Source organism: Aplidium turbinatum, chromosome 8, assembly GCF_918807975.1.
Source record: "Aplidium turbinatum chromosome 8, kaAplTurb1.1, whole genome shotgun sequence".
In the NCBI taxonomy this organism is placed as follows: Eukaryota; Metazoa; Chordata; class Ascidiacea; order Aplousobranchia; family Polyclinidae; genus Aplidium; species Aplidium turbinatum.
In genome coordinates, this window is record NC_137479.1 from 9,996,190 (window position 1) to 10,022,944 (window position 26,755).

General features: G+C 36.6%; 1 protein-coding gene across 1 annotated transcript; it reads right to left on the reverse strand.

Moving 5' to 3' along the window:
* Positions 1 to 200: 200 nt before the first annotated feature.
* Positions 201 to 23,806, reverse strand: LOC145775983 (testicular acid phosphatase homolog). The gene is made up of 10 exons (XM_082587394.1): positions 23,633 to 23,806; positions 8,627 to 8,725; positions 7,478 to 7,564; positions 7,132 to 7,284; positions 6,426 to 6,524; positions 6,055 to 6,147; positions 5,366 to 5,504; positions 2,124 to 2,206; positions 1,529 to 1,671; positions 201 to 1,240 (listed from the first exon to the last, which is right to left on the reverse strand). The coding sequence occupies exons 1-10, from the start codon at positions 23,765 to 23,767 to the stop codon at positions 1,129 to 1,131; spliced, it is 1,143 nt and encodes a 380-aa protein (XP_082443520.1). The 5' UTR covers positions 23,768 to 23,806; the 3' UTR covers positions 201 to 1,128.
* Positions 23,807 to 26,755: the final 2,949 nt, after the last annotated feature.

The window sequence follows — 26,755 nt, forward strand, 5'->3', positions numbered from 1 at the left end:
GTTCAGTTCTGTTGTTATAACGTAGTACAAAGAAGCTACTGCAATAGCGTATTCTACTTTTGTTACAAATGTAGCTGTGTTTATTATTTTAATAAAGCTTAACTCAGGTAACAATAAGAGTGTTAAGTTCCCTTTACAGTTGAACCGCTGCTCAGTGCCATGGTGGGCCTAAAGACACAACAATAGATTCTGAGTATAATTTTATCAGCAGTAAATTTAAAAAGTTCCCAAAAATGAACGAATAAAGTGTTTCTAAGAAAGCTGTATAACATGCGGAAATACAAACAAACTTCCTAAAAATCTATGAATAAAGAGTTTGAAAATTGATGACGTTAGATGCGTCAAAGATCCAATGAAATTGTAATGTTTTCGAGGTACAAAGGTGAAATTCTCAATGTTATGAGACATCTCGTGCTTGATGAAATTATGACTTCAGTTTAATCCAGCTTAGTTTGTTTTTACTTTTTTACTGTGAAGACTAATTTGGAAGGTCTTGGTGTTAGTTTCTTCTCCACAGTTTCATTTCTATCGCCTCATATTTCAATGAATTTGTCTCGTCAGAATTAAACGGTGTTGTAGATTAACTTCAAAGCGATATCTAGATTATAGTAGCTCTCACAAACTATTAAGTTATTAAAATATACGTTCGATGTATTATTAAAAACCTTCAATATATAATTTGTTTTAATGAAGTTTCTTTCTATAAGTTTTAAACAGAAACGTAAATATGTTAAATCTGATGATATTACTTGGCTTAGTGTACTTACAAGACAAACTCTCTACTGAAGCTCTATTCTTAACAAGATAGTCCCATTTTATTGATAAAACGTGTTCAAAAGGGTCCTGAGCAACTAAAATAAATGTTGGAGCTTGTTTGATGACGAAGTCAGGCCTTGAAGAATGTTTCATTTTGTTGACATTTCGGAGCGGAAATTTCAGCTGTCGAACTGGAAATTTCCAACACTATAGCCAACAGGTTAGAAGATACGATAAGAGTTCATGTCTCGTTCTCGTGTAATAGATTTGGAATGTTCGTTTGGCGATTGGGCAAATATAAAAAAGCTTTCAAGATTGTTTATTTACGCTCAGGTATGTGTGTTGTCTATAGCAGTATATTTTGCTAGATTTTTATTCATCAACAGGAATGAAAGGTTTTGACAATCTTGTCAGTTCTGCAAGCGGGCAATCGAAACCGCATCCAAGTAGGTTCAATTGTCTTGGACGTTTGCGCGGTGAGGTCCTGCAACAAGCAAACAGTTCCAAACAATGAGTGAAAAGTTACCGAATAAACAACTGATGCAGCAACACAATCATAAGACAAAATTGTGTTGTAAAAATATAAAACCGCCATTTGGCATGCTTATTACCGCAGTTTTCAACGTGACATCAGAAAGACAATAACCTATCAATTTTTAAATTTTAAGTCCAGTTGAATTAACGTTGCAATAGCTAGCTCTTCAGCAACTACTTAATCTTCAGTTTCAAATAAAATTACATACATTGTTCGATCCAAACAGTCGTACGGTACCTGTAAAATGTCCTGACAATGTATTGTCTTTCCCCTACACGGTTAGGGTCTCTGTACAATTCAAACATAATCGAAGAACCAAACGGAGGTAATTCATCATAGTTATTGTAGGCCACTAGGAGAGCCGTTAGCGTATAGTCGTGCTGCAATTTAAAGAGACAGAAAGATGTTTAGTTAAAGTTCGACAGACGAATGGGCCTGTGGGCTAGTTATGATCCTCGCCGCTCGTCGAACGACAGTGCATTGAGTTATCGAAGCTACAATTTATCGCAAGTTCAATATCTACGAAAAATGTTTCTCGGCAAAAGTAACCTTTGGCGATTATGGTTCTCGCCGGGAATAAAAAGCGAGTTACTGGTCAAAATTTAGGAAGTAGTCATGATTGCTTATGCTGTCGTTTGTGTAAATAGTGCTCTTGTTTGGCTGTTCCTCAGGATTGTTATAAATCTAAATGAATTTGCAATCATGGCACTTTTCATATAAAGTGTGCTGGGAAAGATTGCCACAGCGCAATCAAAAGGTAAGCCTTCATGACACATATGTATCATCTGTACTTTCACAATCTAAATGATGAACTTTTGGCGGAGCTACTTACTGCAGAATAGACAAAGGCTTTATAGGAAGCTGTTTCATTGATGCTATTTCCGAAGTTTTGAAGGATTTCTTTGATCAAAACACCTGAAATTTTAACGCATTTTTTAACGAACAGACAGCACTTTTTAAAGAATTGCTGCTTACGCAAATTTGATAAATTTTTAGTGAACCCTTTTTAGGCTACTGTTCAAAGTGGTGTCAAGTTTTTGAAAACATTCTTAACATGGCTTGATTATAATTGAACAGGCTTTAATGCTCTACTAAAACCAGAACTGCATAGCAGATAGGATGAATATTGGAAATTATTCTTCATTCGAAATTAATTTTTTCTAGAGTTACTGTGAAACTCGTGTAAGAAACTTCTTTTCGATTATTGAGTTCAAATTCTAAGAAAACCTCACCACGAGGAGCGCTTAGTCAAAACACCAAAGAAAACGCTAATATCTGTATAGAGCCTATGTTGCTTTAACCAAATTCCAACACTTAAGAATGAAAACTCAGTAGGCCTAATTATGCTTGTCTGATGTTTCATCATGATGTAGCCAATACGCAGTGAAAAATGCGGTAAGTGGAGTAGGAAGAATTTTGCATGCAATGTAAGAGATGGCCTTCAGAATGTTTTAAGCCCTCAACTTTTATGGTTTAAATACAACCCTGAAACTGAAACATAAGCATTGAAGCAAAATGTAAATGAATGTAATTCAGGGATATACTGTAGGTATATACCTAAACTACATTCTAAACTACTGTAGTTAAACTACATTCTACCTAAACTAGGTATATAGGCTACTGTATCACTGTAGCCTACGTATATACTGCACATAGCTTAGTAGATTACAAACACTAGCCTATGTAAAATACATAAAAGTTTGCGTTTAATTTGCAAGTTATTCAAGGTGTATGCTGGCCGTGAAAACGGCATTATTTTTGTCTAAATAATAAATTATCAATTGTGTCGAAGTTCGTCAAGAAAATCTTGCATAACATGCCAATCAATGTAACCATGCTGCCTCCTCTGTCATTCTGTCCAGCACTTCAATTAATGTGCAAAGTCAGGTTGTTATTTTGCTTTATGACCCATTTTCCTACTGGAAATGTTATAAATCCGATTATATACAGATGTCTGAAGGTTATCCCCAACCTTTATATCTTACCATAGTATATCATATAGGCTAGGCTTATTGTTTTTTTTTCTGTATTTTTTTGAAAATTGACAAACAAAACCTAGCAACCAGACGGCATTTAACATAATAACATGAAAATAAATTAGAAATTACAAACGTTTTCGGCCATAATCATGTTAGCCCTTTTTAAGTAACCAACTGCCTGATGTTCTTCATAAATTGAAATTAGAGATCTGATCTACATGGTAACGAATAGAACATCACACAACTAAGGCGAAAGAGAAAATTGAAAAAAGAAAACTAATCGGGAAATACAACATCGCACTCTCGAGTTTTTTGGCGCTAAAAGCAGGGTTGCCAGATGGCCTTTTTTTAGGCCAAATTCCAGAAAACTGGCCTTTTTAAATTGCAGTTGGCCTAAAAAAATTGATGCAAATAAGGCCAGAAAATCTGGCCTTATTTGGCCCTTTTTATGGCTGCAAGTTTTGACCGGTTTAGAAAGTATTGTTTTAAGGAAATTCAATTTCAATTGTAATATAAAAGTATCACTTACCATCACTTAGAACCTGACCTATATTCGTTTTAATTTTAATTAGTGAGTAGAGACATAGGTAGAGAGTAGAGAATGTGTTAGCGGTGGACAGGGCGGTTCTATTAAGTTGCACCTGCCGTAAACCATAAAGTATACACTTGTTTTTTTTGTTAATGTGATGTGTTTGCATTCCATTTGTGCAATCTAGTAATCTTGTCGTATTTTGTTTGCTGCTAAGTAATTTCAAAACCGAGTATTAGTTTTAGTTCTTATGACATCTTAAACGTATTGATTTCGTACTGGGTTGGTCTGTGAATAAGTTTATTATAAAAGCCTACGACAACACATTTCACGGATTGTTGAACACTCCACAGTTTGCAATACGCAAAATGCTACAGAACGACAGGGAATCTTTGCATTCGTTTATTTTTGATTTTTTAGATTCGTGGTTTTAAACTTCTATACATCAAATAAGTTTTGATGTGAGTGAAGGCTATATTTTATATCATATTGTTATTGCGAAATTGAATTTTATACATTCTTTAGTTGATACAAACAGTGTTTTATTTGAATAATTCTTCTGTAGTCATGTATAGCACTGAAAATAGTTTCCAATCTTGTAGTTGTAGACATTCCTGGTACATATACTCAATAAGACAAATTCATGCTTATTACTTAGCTAGATGTTCCGAATAGCACTGTTCATGAATTGAAGTGATTGAAGTAATAATGGTTTTTAGTTTATCTGCTACTACAGTAATTTTTCATTAATTAAATTATGCAAACGAACCAGTCATTATGCTCTGACAGTGTTAAATTATTATCTGTCATATTTGATCGTAAAATGGCATTTTCAAAAAATTATTTCAATTAAGTTGTTAGCGTTTATTTAGCCTTAGAAGTAAATAAAAAATTTGGCCTTTTTTTGGCCTTATTTTATAATGGATTTGGCCTTACTATAGCTTGAGTATCTGGCAACCCTGGCTAAAAGTAACTGCTTTCAATTTTCTCATTTTCGCAAACCATCATTTTTCGGTAACCCCTAGCCCTAGTACATCACACGCCCAGAGCGAAAGAGAAAATTGAATTGAGTCTTGTCTTTGTCATTAGTTACCATGGGGAGTGGGGGGAGACAGGTTATACCTTGGACTGGTGTATAAGTCCCCCCACCCCCCTTGGTAACTCATGACAAAGACAGGACTCAATTCAATTTTCTCTTTCGCCCTGGGCGTGTGATGTTCTAGTCTTTTCCTCATGTTTCCCGACTAGTTTTCTTTTTTTAATTTTCTCTTTCGCCTGAGTTGTGTGATGTTCTAGTTGTTACCTATCTGCATAGGCTACACACACAAAATTCGAAAAAAGAAACGCACAAAAATGAAACGGCAAGGCAGAGGAGAGGATAAATCACATGACGCTTAATTGCCAAGGAAGTTTTTAAATTGAGTAAACAAACAATAATTAAACAAGACATCGTTGGTATGACCCAAGTATTATTACCTATTCATAAAAAGGCAAAATCCTAATGGGGCTAAGTAGCGAACCATATTATTTATAATAATTTTTGAACTGTTTGAATTTGATACAAACCGTGATTAGATCTCAAAATTTCAGCTGATAATGGCGTAAACTTTCCAAACAAGCTTGCAAACACAAAACTAGCCATGCTAAGTAATCTTCTTCTGCGATCCGCTGTGTACCATACAGGAACAGCAAGGCCTTCCGCTTCCTACGTAAAGTTGATCATGAAATATAAATTAGTTTTGCTTTGACATTTCTATATTCATACAATCATCAGTTTATGTAAAATTTTTCTGTTGAATAGTTAGTATTGTTGTTTTGCATTGTTTGCAGTATATTTTCCACGTTAAGTTTCTAAAAAAAAACATAAACAGGTTATTGATTAGCCTACAACCTCCTCTCTGCTGGTTCAGTGTTGAGGATAGGAAGCTCTGTCGGCTTTAGAATTGTTCGCTGCTGCACCAGAAAAGTGTCGTCTGCCGTGGTTTGTAAAATGTTCTACTTTTCATTTCAGAAAGTTAGTTTTTAAAGTTTTCGAATGTTTGTAAGCTTGCAATAAGGATTAAAATTTGATTGGAATGAGAATTGATCCTTCTATTATGCGAGGATAGACGGAATGCCTTGTTACATAGTTTGTTCTACAAATTTACGCTTGTCAAAGGGATGCAACAAATCTGTCTAAAATGATTATGGGATAGAAATGATCAAGACATCTCAGCAGCCTAGGCTGCTAATCAAGATTACTTCCTTAGGCCTACCGCAGCTATCAGAGGGTCCCATATATTGTAGGAGTCATCTATCGTCAAGGGTCTAGGAAATTGGGTAAGTCTTGTCAATTCTTCCAGAAAATTCTAAAAGTGAAAAATACAGGTGTGATTGAACTTTAATTTAACAGATGTGTAAGCAAAAATCAAGCAGACAAATTAAACTTTGATTGTAGTGGAGGAAAGGTATAAGCTCATGCCAAAGAATAAAAATTAAACTTATAAGAACAGACTGATCACAATCTTGATGAGTGTGCCTTATTTTTTGACATAAAAAAGTGAACAATCAATCACACAGTTCTCAAAGCAAAAAAACTGTTAGTTTTCGTTACATGTTTTTATTAATAAATTGTCACTCAGAGAACCTCATTTTCTGCAGCAACTCGTTGATACGCGGGACCATTCCTCAATTGGTTTAATACCTCGCCGTATTCTCGTGTGTTTAAATTTGGAAAGTGTAATGCCTAAAAAAGAGTACAAGCAAATACAGTAATTAATTGTAGCAACGATAGAGATACGGGTAAATAATGATAATCTCAAATGATTTTTAGAACAATGGATTATTTCTTAATTTCTTAAAGGAAAACTAGTCTTAAAAAAGGAATATGTTAAGTTTGAGGCACCGTAAATTGTTTGGGATTTGTCAGGTTTCTTTCTATCGAGAGGAGATGTAGCCCTTTTTTCCTCAGTCTTCTTCTTGACTATATGTGGAGTTGTACTTTTTTCTCGAAGGGAGATGTAGCCCTTCCTCTCTCTACGTTAGTGTTGTTTCTTTTAAACGATTTAGTGTCTTGAAGGGGAGATGTAGTATTATCTCCCTGTGTGTTCATCCGTAGAACACGTGACCTACAGTTCGCGTAAATATACTGCTGTCGCCATCAGCAGCCATTTTAGTTACTAGTATCTGAGTTATTGAATAGAGCTAAACACTACAGATTATTTCTTAATTTCTTGAAGGAAAACGAATACTTAAAAAAGAAATATGTTAATTTTGAAGCACTGTAAATTGTTTGGCATTTGTCAGGTTTCTAAAGTTGGACTATTTCCAGAATATTGTAGCAGAATTCTTACAAAATCATCGGCTTTAGCAATGGTATGAACAGGAATTGGCTGCCAAGAAAGGCCCCTCTTCCACATTTGGTTTCTTCCAGGGATGTACAAACCAGCCATGCTGCATAAAGCACCCATCAATGTCCTGTCTGTATCGCTGCTTCTGACGAAAATCTGTTTAAATTGTTTAATAAGTTAATTTTTCTAACCAGATATACAAAGTTTATTTCTAACATTATGACAGAAGAGTTCCCTTTCTGTTACACAAAAATCTTCTTGTATTCGTGCTACACTTTCTACAACTGTTGAGGCAAAATAGAAAGCTGAGTTAGTTTTGGTTCAGTCTATCTACTTCTATTCGACTTACTTCTTGCCTCCTATATGCACTACTCAAGAAGTCACCGTAACGACGTCGAAGAAATCGTCCAAACTCATATTGTTGCCGCATGCCGACCTGAAAGTAGAATATTGTCTGTCAATGATGCAACAATTATTGCAAGCTGAGTTTCGACGCGGAAAAGCCATGGTGGATTAGGTCATTGACATTCTTGACCCAAGGTATCCAAGACTGATTTGAGGCTAGAGCAGGGCTCCTCAACTAATGTTAGCAAAGGTCCATTTTCACAAGTTGAATATTTTGCGGTCCGGTGAATATTTCATAATTATGCAACCACGAAAATTAAACAACCAAGCTTACGAGCACCGAAACACTTTTCAAGTAGTAGGTAACACGACTTGGTTTTTGTCTGAGACAAACAAAGAAATAAAAAAGGAAAAAATGTATTGTGGTTGTTTGTAGTGTAGCTGTGTGGATCGCACATCAGAGAAGACGGCAAAGCGTTTGGGAGTCTAGGGGAGAAGCCACCAGCTCCTTGGATAATCACAAAAAAATGTTTTTCCCTAATGGAAGTCTGTTTAAAGAAGCCCTAAAATGTGGCAGTGAGGTTATTCTTCCAGAAGCCCGAGGTCCACCTTCAACACCCAGAAGGTCCGGATTCGGACCGCGGTCCGCCAATTGAGTAGCCCTCAGCTAGAGGCTAAAAGAAAGCCAGCGCTGTCCCTGCGATACTGTACAGCACCGAGGCTTTGCTTCAAGTTGCTTCGTCTGCCTTTAGTCTAGCACTAGCCAGACAGACACATGATCCATATGATCACGGAGCTTGTGAGTGACAGAAGCCTCCCTATCATCTCCTTAAATACCACAAGTTTTAAGAAAATAAAACCCTTTTTGTAGATTTGAAAAAATATTCCCATGCGCTACAAAACGTTTTCTGTCGTCACGAGTTTCACAAGCTTTAAACTTATTACAAGAAAAAATTCTCATAATTAGATGAAAGAAACAATTTGCTTTAACTAAAGAAATGTTTGACAATTTATGAAAATGAAAATCTCTGTTTTTCTTCGTGTTCTCAAAGTACCAATTACTTTCTACATTACACACTATCAGTGTTCTCAACAATAAAGTATTATACCAAGTTTGTTGGACCAAGGCAAACTGAAATTCCTCAAATCACACCTGGGTTAGTTGACTCTCTCCTTCTTGGTTCCATACGTATTCACTATTTGGATTAGTTGGGAAGTCTGCGAAGGGACTTCTAGCACCATGCCTGAAAACCTGTAAGTGTGACATCAAAATTATGTTAGGTGTGAAAAGGATATGCGGATGTAAGGTGGTGGCATGGCATTTTCAAGACAAATTTAGAATATCAGTATTGTCATAAATATAAAGCTGCATGCTTTGTTTGAAAGATTTCCTTTTAGGTCACTGATTATTATACGATTTTGCGACGAAGAGATAAGACAATTTGCGTACCCTCACACAATTTTGGTTCAACACTCCCCTAAGCTGAACCTTGACAAACACTATTCTCCTCTACCCACGGTATAAGAACAAGTAAAATTGACTTTTAAGTTTAAGAGGAAGAAAATTTGTTTTTGTGACGGCCAACTTGGAAAAGCGTTTGAGTGAAACGTAAACTGTTGTGTTTTCAGTTTTCACTCCAAATGACTATCCATCAACGTTGTTTATAGCCATGGCTCATCGTTAATTTAATGCGTTTGAAAAACGATTATGCAATTGGTACCCTTTTTAACTTGAACACAATCAGTCTAAATCGATTTGTAACCAATTCATTTAAAAATGACGTTTGCAAATTTTTTGACATAAGTCAATATAAAAGATAGTGGTTTATCAAATATTGCACTGACCATCCGAAGCAAAGAAAATTTAGAAAACCAAAAATGCACGTAAGGTTTACACAGTAGCAACCTCATGTGTCAAGTGCTAAAACTTTTGTTTTCTTTTTAGGTTGTGAGTTCTGTAGACTATAACTATGTCATTCTGATTGAATTTGCAACAATAAGATAACTAACAACTTCCGGTGTTCTGTCCATGCTTTACGTTCACTCGGAGGGATGTTTTATCAAATGTAATGAATAGCAAAGATTATTTGTAATAACTGGTTACCCGGTGCAATACTTAGTAAAAGCAAAAGACGAGATTTGTTTTTATTTCAATCCAACGTCAGACTCATCGAGTTTTAATTGTTTCGCTTTAAGTTCGTTCCGATTAGGCAAGCCAAAAACTAATGCGTGGTTTGAGTTTGAGATTACAACCCTGCATGCCAGTAGCGCACCCAGCATGGGGCTAAGGGGGCTCAAGCCCCCCCAAACTCGCCACAAAAAATAAAGTTTTTGTATGTTCCCTATGTATACCTTTTTCTTACAGGTTAGATATGAATAAGACACAACAATACAACAGGGCCGAGCATTATAACAATATATTTTACATATTTGCAAATAGTTTTCACAGTCGAGCGTTTTCGGCTTAACTTTAAGCCCTAATCAAGAATCAGAAAATAATTAATAAATGCAATAAATTTTAACTTCTTGAAGGTAAATTTACATTAGGAAAAGGCAACTACATAAATAACTACAAAAAAATTTGCACCACAGGGAACGTGATAGGCTACATCAAGTAAATGTTGAGGAGAATGGACGCACCTCCAGCAAATAATTATTTGTTTAAATTTGGGTTGTAGCGTATAGCGTTAACAGTGCTTCCTGAATTTTGGTGTCAAATTGGGATGGCTTTTGCGTAAAATTATAAATGAATCAGCAGAGAATTTTTGATCTGTGCAAAAAGAACGCTCCATGATATGGTCTTTGATGGCACCTTTCTTTAACTCCCTATAAAGTTCAGATGCTCCCGTACTCTCGTGGTCAAATGTCTGATGTACCATACCGTCATACGTCAATGCCGAATCACCCGGACATGTAAAACTGTATAGGCCTACGACATTTGAGCAGAGAAACGAAAGCATCTGGGACTTTAATTGAAAATACGAACTAATTTTGAATGTTTTGTAAATAGGAAAAACGTCCCCATCAAATTTAGTCTACTGTTTATAAAATTAGTGTTTTGTTTCAAACTGTTTTCGTGCTAGTTGTTGTTTTCGCACTTATCTGTGTTGGCAAACGGAAAGCTAATTTTATCTTGTCATAGGCCTACATGACGAAAAGTCGAGATCTATAGAAGATTGCGAGAGTGGACGTAGGGATGAGAGTGTTGATGGTTCTAATAGCTTGGGGTTCACTAGGCCAACTTCTAATCTGATTTGAGAGAACAAAAATTTTGAAAAATTGCTTTGAATTTGGGGCATTTTGAGAGCATGTTCAACAAAAAATTAGGTATGAATATTACTGTAATATGGTGCTGTCCGGTGGCATAGCAAAAGGATAAGATCATGCTTTCCTCGGCACTTTTCCGAAATATAAAGCTATGTCTCTATGTTGATTTGGATGCAACTTATTTCGTCCCCTAAAAAATTCTTATCCCGATTCCGTACCCTGAAATTGGAGTAACAAAATCAAATTTCGACCAAATTCGTTCCCTGAAAAGATCGAGAAAAATTTTGAAATGTTAGCTGCAACTCCGATCAGCGACTTCGGCTCTGTTGTTTTTTTTCTCGATCTTTTCAGGGTACGAAATGTTCAGGGGACAAAACAGGTTGCACTCGTTGAGTCTCTATGTTTTGTTGTTGCTAATTCCTTTGTTGAATTCACTTTGTTGAATTTTTCCATTGGAAATAACAAAATTACTGCATTTTCTGAGTAAATTGCGGGCCCTGTGCGATCGCACGGTTTGCACACCCCAAAGACCGGCACTGATGGCCGGTGATGGGCATTGGCCTACTGTCACTATTGTCGCAAATCACTCGGTCGACATTTCTGAATTAGCCCCCCCCTAAAAAAATTTCTGGGTGCGCTACTGCTGCATGCACACTGCAATTTTGATCATAAACTTAGAGTAGGCTATGATAAATTACAAAGTTTGTTTGTTGTTTTAAAAGCAGAAAATTCCAGTGAACAAATATAATGAGAGTGCATTCTTCATTTAGAATAAGACTTAAAAAAAACATTTAGGTTACAAATGTTTTTCAAAATTGAAGGTTAAAACATGGCTTTCTGTTTTTTAGTCGTTGCAATTTTGTCTTGTTTTTGTTTGTGTAGAAATTTTACTTTTCTGCATTCAAATGTTCACCCAGCAAGATCATGGCTACTGCAATCATCAGCCAATTTTATTTGTTTTAAGTTGTGCATTACTGTAGCACACTGCAGGTGCTGCCGCCACGATTATGATCGAAACGTGTTATTCCACTTTGCAATAATACGTAAAGTATTTTTAAATCATAAACAAGAAATTCTAAAACTTTCTTACAACGTTGACATGAAGTAATTCAAGACCATCATCCTGTCGTTGATCTTTTTGATGATTGGGAAACCCCCACAAGCTGGAACTTCGTACAGAATGAAAGAAAATAAAAGGAAAAAAATATTCTTTTAGCTTCATGATAAAACTTGTAGAAAGAAGCGTTTTATTATAAGCACGTCTATAAAAGATTAATAGATTTTCGTCAAGTCGCTAGAGAACGTGAATTCGAAAACGGGAACGCCAAGACCTACGAAGACGAGCTCACTCGAGGTGCCTTTACCAATGGCATCAATTCCAACACAATTCAACGGAGATTGCTTGAAGATCAAAAGCTGGACTTACAACTGAACTAAAAGTGCGAATGTTCGACTAAGCTAAAAAAACACTCAAATTTCTATTTAACGAATTCGCCCCAGCGTGCTTCATCCATCACTATAGAAAAAGAAACAACAAAGCCATCCAACAGCAATTTCAACATGGCAACGATGAAGCCTACAGCACCTAACCTATTTACAAAACGCAGGGTTTTTTTTGTGGAGGTAATCTCCATGCTGGTGGCAGATCCTTCAATGCAGCGAAAGACAAGCTTTACAATTCTTGTGGTAAAATTGGTCATTTCCAGCGTGTTTGCCACAATGGCTTCGAACCAACTAACTGCACAAGTGGAGGGAAAAGTGTGTACTGACGTCAAACTTTTAAGAAAGAAGGTATGCCAACGTCGTCTTTGGAGTAATACCAAGACTTTGTGCTGACACCATACTTAAGGTTGTATAAACCAGCATGAAAAAGTTGTGTTCAAACTCGTTGGACCACAAAGAAAGTTAGTAATCGGAAACTCTTACTGTCTTACTTAATCTAGCATTTCCACACACCCGAGACGTCCCTCCAGAGTACCTGGACCACCTGAAAGATATGGTCACAATACATACGACGTTTGAGATGCCTGTTAGTAATGCGTTGTTTATTACATGTGAAATGTTTCGTTTACTATTGTATCGTTTTGTCAATTTATTATTGTTTTCCTTTTTGCTTATTTAGAAGACGAAGAAGGGAAGAGTGTTGTAATTACGTCTTGCTAACATTGTGTTTGGCCTGCTTAATGTTGTCCAAAATAAAAGCGATTCACTTAATACTTTTAGACATGTAACCCTTTTAGACTTGCGGATAAGCCAAACGTGGATGTAGTTTCGCATCCACGTCATCCACCATCTCCAGCTGCTACTGAAGGTAGCTGTAACTCGATAATCGACAAGGAGTAAAAGAGAGTACAAAGTTCAAGAATATCTGGTATAGCAACTTCAAGTACAAAGCATGGCCGAGTGGTTTGCGCGTTGGGCTCGCAGTCGAGAGCCTGCGTGTTCGACTCCAGCCACACGCACTTGCTGTTGTTTCTCTGGGCAAGAAACTTTACGATAATTGCCTCTACCCAGTGATCGATTTCGAGTAATGGGTAGTACCAAATTTAAGTCATAAATAGAGTAGACAACCGGAAACAGACGTTGCCGTCGGCTGCAGCGTGGGTCAGGTGTACGTCGGAAGGCGTACACCGATGCATAGCGCTCAAGTCCGCTTTCCCGCAATGCAGGATAAAGATAAACAAACAAACAAAATTACAGTCAGTGGTGACTCGTGTAATGGTGCTGTGGCGCTGCAGCTCCACCAATATTTTTGGCTCATTCTGACCGCAATAACAAATGTAACCCACGTCGTGATTTTTCATAATTTTTATTAAATTTGTTTTGGTTTGCAGATCTTTCCAAATTTTTCGCTTTGTTTAGCGAGGGAACTACCTTCATTTTTAGAAAGGGAAACTACCTCGTTGACACATGACTTCCACGAGCTTGTCCACTCAAGCTTGACCGCTATGATTCCGCTCTGTGTGGCGCTGCGATTTTCTGTGCGCCTCAGCGCGAGCGTTATAAGAGCAAACAAACCAAGTCGAAGTCACGCGACAATAACGTAGTTTGTCAGTCTGGCAATGGTAACATACGTCGGTTTGACGCTGTCTGCACCAGTGCGCCTAGGGTTGCCATTTTGACGATTACCGTCAAATTCAAAACATTTGCCGATGTTCAAAGTACGGGTTTGGTTACATATTTGGAGTTTGACTATTTATCTCCTTTTTAACTACTTTTTAGAACTGATTTGAATTAATTAATTGTGTATGGCGATTTCCCAATCTATATTAATTGCACAACAATACTTTGCAAAAGTGTTTAGCAACGCTTTCTGTCACAATAATGGCTGCAACCAATTCACCAACTCAATTTTTTGTGGAAATAAAATACAGCAACAAAACCAAAAAAGGAAAAGATGGCCAAACCGTAATGGTCTAAAACGTGCATGTAAAAATCCAAATCTCAGGTATATCGTGAAATACAATTAAGCACGGTTAGCAAACCTAATAATTTAAACAACGTGGATGAATAAGTTAAAAGAATCAGTCGATTCCTCATTTCTAAAACCACTGAAAAGCCCCAATTGTTAAAACAATGCTGGACGATGGCACCAAACAACTATCACAAAAACATTAATACACAGCTTCTTGAGTAGGCTAAACGTTCGGGCTGCAGTGAGACACTAAGATGGGCAGATGAGTCCTGCTCAGCAATTATGTTATAAAACACCAGAAGAGCAACCACCTTCACTAACTCAGTTGAAGGTTGTCTGGCAGCTAGATGAAACTAAGATTACGATCCTTAACAAGACAATAACTTTGTTTTTATATTAACTTGTCATCACAATTTAGAGCTGAAAATACCCTCAGAATGCACAAGCTCAGTGTGATTTTTCAAATTTTGCTAGGGAAGCCCCCACACCCCAGCTGTTTCACTTGCCTTTAGCGAAAACGCGCAGGCTGCGTCCGTCCGCAGCACCACCACTTTCACAACCCACCAGCCGCAACTGATTGCAGTTTTGTTACAAAAATTTGTAGAGAGTAAAATACTGTATATTATTAGTTTATGCTCGGAGGCATAATTTGCTAGCTGACGTTCTGCCATGACGGCTTGCCAAATGCTTACGCCTTTGTCACTGGCTCTATAGGAACAATAAGGCGATTCAAAACATTCTTTTAATGAAACACAATTTTTCACAAAGAAATTTAATTCGAAACAAACTGAAATCCAAACAAAAAAAAACTTCATGTGTTTTAGTTGGGCACAGTCCTGGTCCTAGGACACAGCTGAATTATCTTCTTTGCTCTGTGCTAAGTTGTGATAATGTACAGTATAGAGTAGACTGTACCAACTTTCCGCTGCGCGCTTCAAAATGCTGATATTCAAACGTGTGCAATGGTTTAAATAGGCGACTAAATATTGGACCAAAATAAACGAATGAGTTTCCTGAAGAATATTTTGTGCGTTCAGCATTATAGGCACATTTAGCATTACGATACATGGCTCAACTGCCAATAAATGCGTAGAAAAAAAGCAATTTTACCCACAACAGCAAAAATAAAGCAATATCATAAAAGTATATTCAAGAAAAATGTACGACGAGTCCAAATTATATCAAGTTATCTTGTTGTGTATCGCGATTTTGAATATTAAATTCCCTTCAGCACAACTAAGACTTTATAACCGGCATAGTAAAATCTTCAGTAGGTCAGTTCAAGAATGTAGCAGTTAAATTTAGAAAGAAACCAACATTTAGTTTGCAAACAGTTCTTACAATAATATGTACATTATGAAGGGAATTAAGTTATACATAAGCAAAACGAAATGACAAACGGTAGGGAGGGATTCTGGGTAGGCAAGCCATCCTCGCACAAAAGTGACACAAAATTGCCCTATAACGGATCAAAATGATACAGTCACTATCAATTAAAAGGCAAAAATAATGAAAAAGACAATATAATACAAGAAAATAACAGCACGCCCAGCAAGCTGGTGCTAGAGAGAGCCCAATTACGGATCATTATTTTTGCATTTTAATTGATATAGTGAGTGCAGTGGCGTACCAGAAGGTATGGCAGGCATGGCTCGTGCCATGGGCCCCACATTGATAGGGGCGCAAAAACTGGTTGGTAAAAATTAAAGTTTGTGACTTACACTTTCTTCACAATCTGATTTGCGCCCAATACAATACAGAGATCAAAAAGGAGTCTTTCTTGTACTGCAGCTATTGTTTAAACAATGGAATTGTGACGTTGCAAAACCAACATTGTGCCTCTCCTGGCTCATTTTGCGTTCAGTCAGTAACAATATTAGAAGTTTAGTAAAGTCGCTAAGCGCGATTAGTTGAAGCTTAGAAGTAGCACCAGAACTTACTTATTCATTTTTAGAAGAATTGATAAATCTAATCTGTTGTATGACTTCACTTTGGCCTGACCAGACCACTCAGCCTGTTCTAGGAAAAAAATATCATTAAAGTAAAATTAGGTTTAGGTTTAAAACGTGCCTGAATAGTAAATCGTGTAGTAGGTTATATGTCTGGCCGTGCAAACTACAGACATATAGCCTACACGATTTACTATTCAGGCACGTTTTAAACCTTTCAAGGTTTTGCCACTTTTTCCTATTAGGTATGCTATGCTGGTAGGTCTAGATCAGGGGTTCTTAAACTGGGGTCTATGGACCCCCAAGGGGTATGCGGACTAGTTTTAGGGGGTCCATAAAGGCCCAATGGAAATCTTAGTGTATAATTTCAAAAATGGAATAAATTGTTCAAAAGAAAAGAGATTAAGTTCGAACAACGCTGATGATTTCTAGTTTGGCATTTCCGCATAATTGTAATGGTATTGTAAATTAGGCTACTGTTTTTGTTACGTATGATTATTACGTCCCTTTCCACATTGTTATTTTTGCCGCTATTTGAACATTGCAAAATTTTATCAGTTGCAGCTAAGCTAGACGTGCTCTACCATCTTCTCTGCACACAGACATGTGCAGACATTTGAGAGCATTGAAAAACTCTTTCAGAGGTTACTGCTTAGCCGCAGAAGATGTTAAAAATACATCATGGCTGCATGGATAGTTGGATACGTTACCCTTTCTTCGTTGAACTGGAATCTATCAGTGATGAGGACCTTGCAAAAGAGTTGATTGAACTAAGGGCAGTGAAATCATTGAGAATGTCTTTCAATTCGAAAAGTATTGGCAATTTTTGGAGTTCGTTGACGCAAGCATATCCTCTTTTGGTAAAGAGAGCAATGGCTGCTATGTCTGATCCCTTTTGCGACTACATATGAAGAGCTTGTTTCCAAACCCGCTTACATCCACCTTCGGTGATTTCGAGAAAACCACGAAAAACGTTTATGACAGTTTCGCTTGGTAAATGTAATGCGCTTTTGATTTCTGACGATGTATAACTACCTACTGAATTGAGCCATGACGTTTGTCCAGATCTAAGGAATATTAGAATGCTTAGAATCGCCTTTTTATAAAATTAGAAATGTGGATATAAGCGGTTTTGGAAATAAACTGGAGAATAAAATTTGCCAGAATGAAAGAAACCAATTTTTGAAACCATTTTTCCAAGCTGACCACCACTAATTCATCACCACAACCCAAATCCACTTTAAACAAAGCAAAAAAACACAGTTATAAAGCTCAAGTAGGCTACTAAGCATCGTTGGTAACTGCAACAATAGGCTGCAAGCCTACAACACTGTTTATCAGTGTTGCCAGATAGTAGATGCTTCAAACTACCAAACACATTTCAAATTTTTCCAAACTGACCAGAGACTGACTGTCAACTCACCAAAAATGTTTTCCAAAATTCTGCCAACTCAAAATTTTACTGCCAAACAACGTAAAATTCTGCCAAATCTCGAATTTGGTAGTGAAATTTACCAAATGGTAACACTGCTGCTTATCACGAAACGATGACGAAAACGGTTTAACAATCAGCGATATGTCACGTGATACAATGGCTTAATATGATTGGTTAATTGTGGATACAAGTGGTTTTGGAAACAAAGTGTGATGGCGCGTAAGCGGTTTTGGAAGAAAACGCAATATTTAGTGTCGAATTTGAAGCAGAAAGAGAAGGTTTTGGAAAAAAAGGAATGGATAGTAGGTACCTATGGTAATACTCTACCTAATGACACTCTAAACTCAATTTTGGTAAAAGTGGCGCCTAAGCGGTTTTGGAACTGGGCTCTTCATATTTATGTGAGTCAGGATTTTCATCCTTGGTAACTATCAAAACAAAGAGTCAAAACCGGTTGGATGCAAAGGATGACATGAGTGTTGCCCTATCAAAGACGAACCCACAATTTCATGTTCTTGTTGAAGACAAACAGCAGCATCCTTCACATTAATGAAATTAAATCGAATATATTGAAAAACAATCTGCATTCGCTATTTCTTAACTTGTTAAAAAAAGTTTAAGAATCCCTGGTCTAGATCGACTATCCTAATTAGCATCTTTTTCGTTCCTGACGCGTTTAACACGAAAATTAAAACGATTGATTGATTGATGATCTTTTTCGTTCCGGACGCGTTAATGACGAAAAATAAAATGATTGATTGATGATAGTAGCCTATCTTTTTCGTTTCAGACGCGTTAATCACGAAAAATAAAATGATTGATTGAAGTATTATTGAGCCTATAAGCATAATTATATGAAATTTTGAGACCAAGAATTAGGCTATGTAGGATTTATTTTACGTGCTGCGCTGGCGCTGCCTAGCACTTAGCAGTCTGAAATTTTGAGGTTCATTCACAACTTCACAAGCTGTGCTTTATGAATATACGGTGCCGTACTTTTATCTAACTTTCTCAAGTTATCAAACGGATAAAATGAACGCAGTTCGTAGTAGAACACACTAATGCCGGGATTGGGAATGATTCGCTATCAGTTTCTTCAATCTCCAGTTAGCATAGCCTACAACACAAAGGTCACAAAACCCGCCGACATGCCAACAATTAATGTCGGCAACCATGCGGCAACAAATTGAATTAATTAATATTAGTTTTTGAAAAAATCTGCAGGACTAGGGTCGTTTTATTTTTATCTACAGTTACCCGATAAAACTACCCGTATCTTAAATGGGTCGGACGGTCACCGCCGGTTGCATTAACCCTTTAAGGGACATAATATTTCTAAGAAAGCTTTCTTCCAAATAAATATGTTTTGTAGTTTAAAATGGCGACTTAAATTGATTTTAAGATTTTTTTTTTTTTTTTTTTTTTTTTATAAAACGGTATGGTACACATATGTACCATTGTCCCTTAAAGGGTTAACACAGCGCTCTATTGAGATAAATTTTAAGTGGGCCTACACGTAAAAGACTATGAAAACATTTTGTCTATGTAGACGGCAGGCCTTTATATTATAATTTTAGACCAAGCCTATATTTTTAATTTAACTTTTACTTGCCCTTTTTAATTCCAAATAATTATGAAAGCTAACCATGCAACAAACCAAGACAAAGAAAAAGGAAGGTTGAACTAAAAGGCGAAAGAGACAAAATTGCAAGCAGCAGAAGCTGAAAATTCAAGCAGGTTCTTCGTGCCCTTTTTCAAAAGGCCTCGACCTTCTGTTAGTATTGTAGAATCTGAATATGATTCAGAGACACGAAACAATGCACCACAAGGCGAAGAGGAAGCGACTTTCGATGAATCTGCGAATAATGATAGCAACAATGAGGCAACAGAAAGTAAGAGCATGGTGGACAAAGATAACAGTAGAGATTCTAAGTTATGTGGTGAGAATTGTCATGTTGAGAGCATGGAAATAGAAAATGCCAAAATGTATATATCCCAACCTCAGGAATCTGCCATACCAGGATTCACAAAAGAACACGAAATTGGACTATTTTAATAAGGATACCGGAAAGCCTGTTTTGTCAAATAAAATGAGAACAGAAATCGTAAAGCTTGGTTCAAATTATTTTCAAAACAGTCAGGGGCCTTTTCTGCCAAATCGCTCAGCTCATGGCTAATGTATTCAACTCCAGGTACAAATTGTAAAAGAAAAAAATGGCGTGACATTCCTATGAGAATATTACACGGTGTCATCAAGTACTTAGAAAAACATAATCTTGCTTTGAAGGAACATAGGGAATCACTTCAAGCAGATGACGACTCAAATTTCGGTAATTTTTTTGGCCTAATGAAATTTTTTTGCTGTTTTTGATCCTGTGATGCGAGAGCATCTCTTTCATATTGGAAGTCATCATCCTTATGCAACATTTTATCTTTCCCCACTCGTTCAGAACGAATTTATTCATGTCATGGCATCTACTGTTCGCAATAATTTACTATGCAGCAGTTCAGTTCAGTTGTTTTTATTTCTGACCATCATATCAAAACAATACACGTCAGCATAGCAAAGGTCGACAAAAAGGTAGAAGCGACAAAACGCGAACGTTAAAACGTGCTTGAAACCAAAGTAAGTTATTGAGTTGAAAGAAATTTGGCACGGTCGCAACACCTTCAGAAAAATTTAAGATATAAAGGGAAAATAAAAAAAGAAAATGTTACAAAACAAAAACAACATATATTTAGGCTATAGCTTTATTAGCCCACACAGCTATAGCTGATATCTTTAAGATTTGTATGGACAGCTGCTATGAAGATCGGCCATGGTGCGTTATCAAGAGTGCTGATGGTCGTAAGGGGAACACGTCTTGATGCGTTTAGCTCATAGCAAAGAAGAGCAAGGCAGGCAAAGAAAACCCCACAAAGAAATCCTACCACGGGTCGAATTGAACAAGGAAATCCAGCGGGCTTCAGTAACTTGGATTCTGTTCTCAAAGATGGTAACTTTAAGTTTGAGTTGAAGAAACAAATAGAAACCCGCCTTAATGAATTGAAAGCGGAGTTCATCAAATACTTTACAGATCTGGATGACAAGCATGAAACCTGGAAGTTCATCAGAAACCCGTTTCAATGCGAAGTAGTTGATATTTTCGAAGAAGGACAAGAGGAGTTTATTGAGATGAAGTTCAACTCCACAGCTAAAGAAGACTTCAAAAAACAGGAACTTGAGACGTTCTGGGCCAATTACCTTCCTGTTACCCTCTTATCGGAACTCGGGCTCTTCGAATTCTAACAATGTTTGGGTCCACGTAAATTTGTGAAGCTGCATTTTGTGCTCTCGTTGCTATCAAGACCAAGTACAGAAACAGGCTGAGAGTTGAAGGAGACTTACATTGTTCACTCTCTGGAGTTAAACCTCGCATTAAAAATCTAGTCGCTAAGACGCAGTGTCAAGTATCTCACTGATGTGTACAATAAACAGACAAAAATGCAATTTTTTTGGTATGATACTTATTTAAAATCTAGGGGGGCGCAAGGCACATGACCATTATTGAAGAGGGGCTTGATAGAAAAAAGCTTAAGAACCACTGGTCTAGAGTCTACTAGACCGTCTGCACAAAGAGAAGGATGATCGCTTCTCTCGTTTATTTGACATCGATTCCAAATTTGGCTTTCTATTGGATGTCCAAGATCTTTGTTACGTTCCGCACTTCGAAAAACTGAAATCTAAGTGGGAGAATTTAGGAGCTGTGTACAGTTCAGGTGTAGATGGCAAGCAATTAGGCTATACGAGGAGATTCTAGATTACAAATTACTAGTATCAAGTCGTGCCAGCTTAAAATTATCACGTCCTGAAGACCTCCTGACATTCATAGTTGAATATGGAGATGAATGCGTCTTTCCAAATCTTCAAATTGCTTTGCAAATGTTGCTGACGATGGCAGTATCTATTGCAAGCTGCGAGCGATCTTTCAGTAGACTAAAACTGATCCTTTCATACCTCCGAGCCACAATGCGTCAGGACAGATTATGTGATCTAGGTTTGATGAATATAGAAAAGGAAGAAACAGAGAAAAGTGACTTTGATAAAATAAGAAACGAATTAAATTCGATAAAGGCACGGAAAGTGTTCTTTTAATTAGCATGCACGTTGTGTTTTTTAAACAACGGCTGGATTTAATGATGTTTACAAAATTCAATGGAATAGTGTCTTTCGAGCGCCAGTAACTATCGTAATATACCACATGCAACAAATAACTTAATGTAACATACCTTTCAAACTAAATTTGTTTCATTTACAAAGAAATTGTCGTTTGCAGTTTCAATATGTCGTATGATTTTTTTTTTGTAAGGTTGTCAATTTTGTTAGCCAATACTACCGTATGATAATTAATGTGCCTATTTGTAGATGTTATGGTCCTTATGAATATTTTATACAATGATTTCATTTGCTGAGAAGTTTTGCTTATTTTGTTGTTTAGACGGAATACATTTTATTGCGGCCACGGTCAATCGAGGGTTAAACCACAATAGGCTTCGACCCTTCGTTTGGGGACAACTAGATTGACGTGCTTTAGTTGGTTTGTAGCGGTCAGGCCTAATCTGTATGTAAAACGAGACCAGTATGAGACACTAGCAAACAATTGACATTAACAATAGCCTACATACGACAAACCAACAATATTAGCAAACAGTAGTAACTAGAAGGTCATAACAAACCTATGTCAAATAATTCACTTGGTAGTAGGCTACATTATACACAGCGTCAAATGAAAAAGAAAAGGGAAGTCGCGTTAGCTTGTTTTTTTTATGTGGGAAATAACTTGGAAGGAAGGCACAAAGCGCAGCATTCTATCAAATTGATTAGCTCGGCAGAGAGAACAAAACTAGCCCGACGAAACGATCTCACGTGACTGCCTTTGAACACGATAAAACGGCAATAACACATTTATTTTCTTCGTGATTTGTTCATAAAAGACTTGTACAGTAGGCCTATGCAATATTTAACTTCAATCGTTAAAATAGGCTCGCATTTAAACTTTGCCATGGGCGCCATTTTGCATAGGTAGCCTACGTCATTGAGTGACTGTATCATTTTGATCCGTTATAATAATAATAATGTTAGTTTTTATATAGCGCTGTATCCAACGCAGTATGCATTGCTCCTCAGCGCTTTACAAAGCAGACAGTGTCAATGCAGCCGTATAGAGGCGCAACTGAGTACATTATTACCCGAATCCACTCCATTGCTCAGTGCCAAGCAGGAATTAGATTCAGTACCATTTTTAAAAAGTCTTTGGTATAACCCGACAAGGTATCGAACCCATGCCTACCGATTCAGAGGCGGGCGCACTAACCACTAAGCCGCCGAGCCGGTTATAGGGCAATTTTGTGTCACTTTTGTGCGAGGATGGCTTGTCTACCCAGAATCCTTTCCTAGCGTTTGTCACTCCGTTTTGTTTATGTATGACTTAATTCCCTTTATAATGTTGGAACTACTGCTCGCAGACTAAATTTATTTATTTCTTAGCAACCAAAAAACGCTATTGGTTTCTTTCTAAACTTAAAGGGCTATGGACATGATTTTTTCGATTGAGGTTTTTTGGATTATTTTTGTAGGAAATATTATCAAGAAAACGCATTCTAGAACTGACCTACTGAAAGAGAGAAACCTTTATTTGTCCTTTAGTTGCATTGTAATTTTAGTAGACAAAAGCATGATAAGTAATGCCGTCTATATAATTGGAGAATAGTTTTTTGTTTTAAACTGAGTTCTGGTTCAGCGATTTTGTTCTTGATAAACTTAACATTTAATTTGACAAACCAAATATTGAGATTAGTACAAAATAGAACTTTACTCGGCTTGAAGCTTGTCATTTCATGCAATGCATTTGACATATCAATGGGCATCTAAAACAAAACATAGTGGCCTCATGCTAACTTTAGAGGTTGTTCGTTTATATCGGAAGAATGGTTGCGAGGCGACATATACCGTAGTATAGTGTATAACTTTGCAATTTTTATAATTTGGCAGAAACTTACTTAGGGTAATCATAAACTAATATAATTAAACAAGAAATTCTAAAACTTTCTTACAACGTTGACATGAAGTAATTCAAGACCATCATCTTCCCGTAGATCCTTGCAATCGCGCGGTAGCGCCCAGTATCCAAAACTTTTCAAACATAGAAGAAAGAGAATAAATGACAAAAAGTGTACTTTTAAATTCATGACACTGTTTTTCGTTTCAAGATTTTTTTTTTGTTTCAAGCAAGTCTATTGTCTAAAACAGAAAAAATGTACTGTATTTACAGTATGCATAAGCAACGCATTCTGCGATGGATACAGCACTATATAAAAACAAGCAATATTATTATTAAAGGGGCTATTTAGCAAGTATGCATTGTAGGGATATTTAACAAATGTAAAAACGTCCTGCCACAACATTTACAGGAAGCTACGTCAGCATGCGAAAGCTTGTTCGATATCTCATCTAAATTAGAACAGTTATATAGGGCCTACATGACTTGCATATAACTTATCAGAGGTTTCACTTTGGAATTACTTCATGTTTTTGCGATTTTAGGCTGTAGTATATTTCATATTTAAGCAATTAAATGTTACTTAGTATTATAAATGGTGCATTAAGTGTTACTGAAAATAAAGTAATTATTACAACTAACATAATGACGTGATAGGAAGAATGTAATGTTAGTAGAGATGTCAGTTGTGAACATTCCATCTTTAAAAGATATTATAAAACTGAATTAACATAGGCCTATTGGCAGATGAAAATCGAATGAGGCTGTTCACCAGGCATTTAGTTAAATAACTTGATTCGTTCTACTGGTGCAAATTAAGCTGAACTATCACAAGATATATAAAGTGACAATCTTATGCTTTCCTTTTCGACGTTTCGTCAATCAGACACGACTGATCGACTTCTTCCGTGGGCTAGACCAGGTAGTGACTACCTTTTTAGCATGGCAAAACACAGGACTATGTGGCTGAAATCAAATAAACGTGCAAAATGAAAATTCAACTTCTAGACAAAAAATTATCGCGCGCAAACTTTAACTTTTAGAAAATAGGGGGTTCATGGCCAAATATGTTGCTACGGTATTTGGAAAAATTTCTAAAAGTGTTGATTGTTACAATCATGGCCATGACAAACCTGTCATTTTCCTACTTACAAAAGTATCTAAAATAAGCAATATTTGCATCTAGACATATTTTTGGCTTGTTTTGCCGGAGATTAGATATGTATGTTAAGCACAATTTATGCAATAAAAATGTGCTAAAATACGCAAGCCTTTCCAACTGCATCCTGAAGGTAGTCTTATCAAGATATCATACAGGCGTTAGGTTTTTTTGCATAGCAGGATCTTTCGCCAATAGCCATATTTTACTTGCAAAATTAAACTTTTCTTGGCGAAAGACAAAACGAAATTGGCACATCAAATGAACGGCTTACAACATAGAACCCACAAAAAATCCTTGATATTTTAAATGGAACATGCAATTGCACCAAAAGCAAACACAAAACGATACTACCTCCAGAGTGCAGTTGGAAAGGCTTACATATTACACTATTATTGTGTAAATTGTGCTTAACATACATACCTAATCTCCGGGACAAGCCAAACATATGTCTAGGTGCAAATATTGCTTATTTTACTTACTTCTGGAAATGGGAAGATGACAGGTTTGTCATAGCTATGATTGTAACAATTCAGACTCTTAGAAGTTTCCTCAAATAGCAACATATTTGGCCGTGTTTTAGTAGGTCGTGGGGGGTTTAAATGTTAACGATCAACAAGAAACTTAAATAACAGCATAAAAGAGAGTGAACGGTATGAGTCATGATTAGGGCCATTTTTTATAACCTAAAAAATTGAAAAATATGAGTTTATTTTTTGAAATATATGACAATATATGACTTTATTTTTAGAGGATCAAATTTATGCTAATCTCCGTAATTAATAACTCGTATGTAAGTTTTTATATGTATTTTGAACAATAACACACTCGAACAACTAACAAAATACTTCTGTTTCACTTGAAAATCACTACAAAAATTCAAATGTCTAATGCATGTAGGCTACCAGTATTTACCAAACCAGCCACTAAGTAGAAAGAGTCAAAGCCATGAGCTCAAAAGGTAGGCCTACTCTTGGCTCTTAAGATCTCAGCACTGGCTGACCTACTGCAAGTGTTTATAATATTCATTATTCAGAGACTAGATTGTGTTGCAACACAATGTCACAATGCAAATTGACATCAAACAGCAAGCGCCATTACTCGGCTACAGAAAACAATGAAAATGTTGCTTCCATTGCTTCTTGAAATTCAACGTGAGAACTCTCGCTGCTTCTCTCACGGCTGCCTCTGCACACTAGTGTGTATGAATGTGTAGTTAGATTTACTGCTATGGGGTGGTGGCTGACTAGATGACTGCTTATGGTTTTTCGCTGCCATCCTAATTGCGCCATAATCTAACCAACAGTTGTACAGTGCATTGTATTGACAATTACATTTACTCTGCTTGTTTGTGAATATATGGCGCTGTTGAAACAAAAAAAATTGACTTGACTTGACTCATCCACAAATTATCAAATTTCAGTGTCTACAGAAGCTGTTTGAACTGCATTTACGAAGGTAGGTACTAAAGTTCAATCTTTGCATTTTAAAGTAAAAATGAAAGTCATATTTTATGATCTAAAACAGAATATATGACTTTTTACGACTATAACTTCATAAATTGACCCCGGAACAATGTCGTTGTTTCACTGTTATCGGTTTGACAACTTTCTGTACCACAAAAAAATATGACTTTAATGACTTTTGCTGGCCCTAGTCATGACAAATCGAATTGTACACGCACTTCTGCAAAGTTTACAATCAGCATGAAACCAATTTAAAAACGTCAAATAAGCACTTACTCTACAATAGTTTTTTGTAGATAGCAGGAAAAGAGATGCTATCATTGCGATTCATTACATGAGGCTTTTGATTGGTAAACCAATTTTCAAAAAACATTCGCTGTAGAATGTAGATAAATCGCTTTCGACTTTTAGAATTATTGCTCCACGTTTTTTTGTGATCTGAAGTAATGGCATGCATGCAAGGAGCGGATTGTTCCGGGCGTTGATATAATTGAAAGCTCTTTTGTGTTCATTATTGACGGATGTTTTTAAATTTTCACCGAAAACTGGAAAA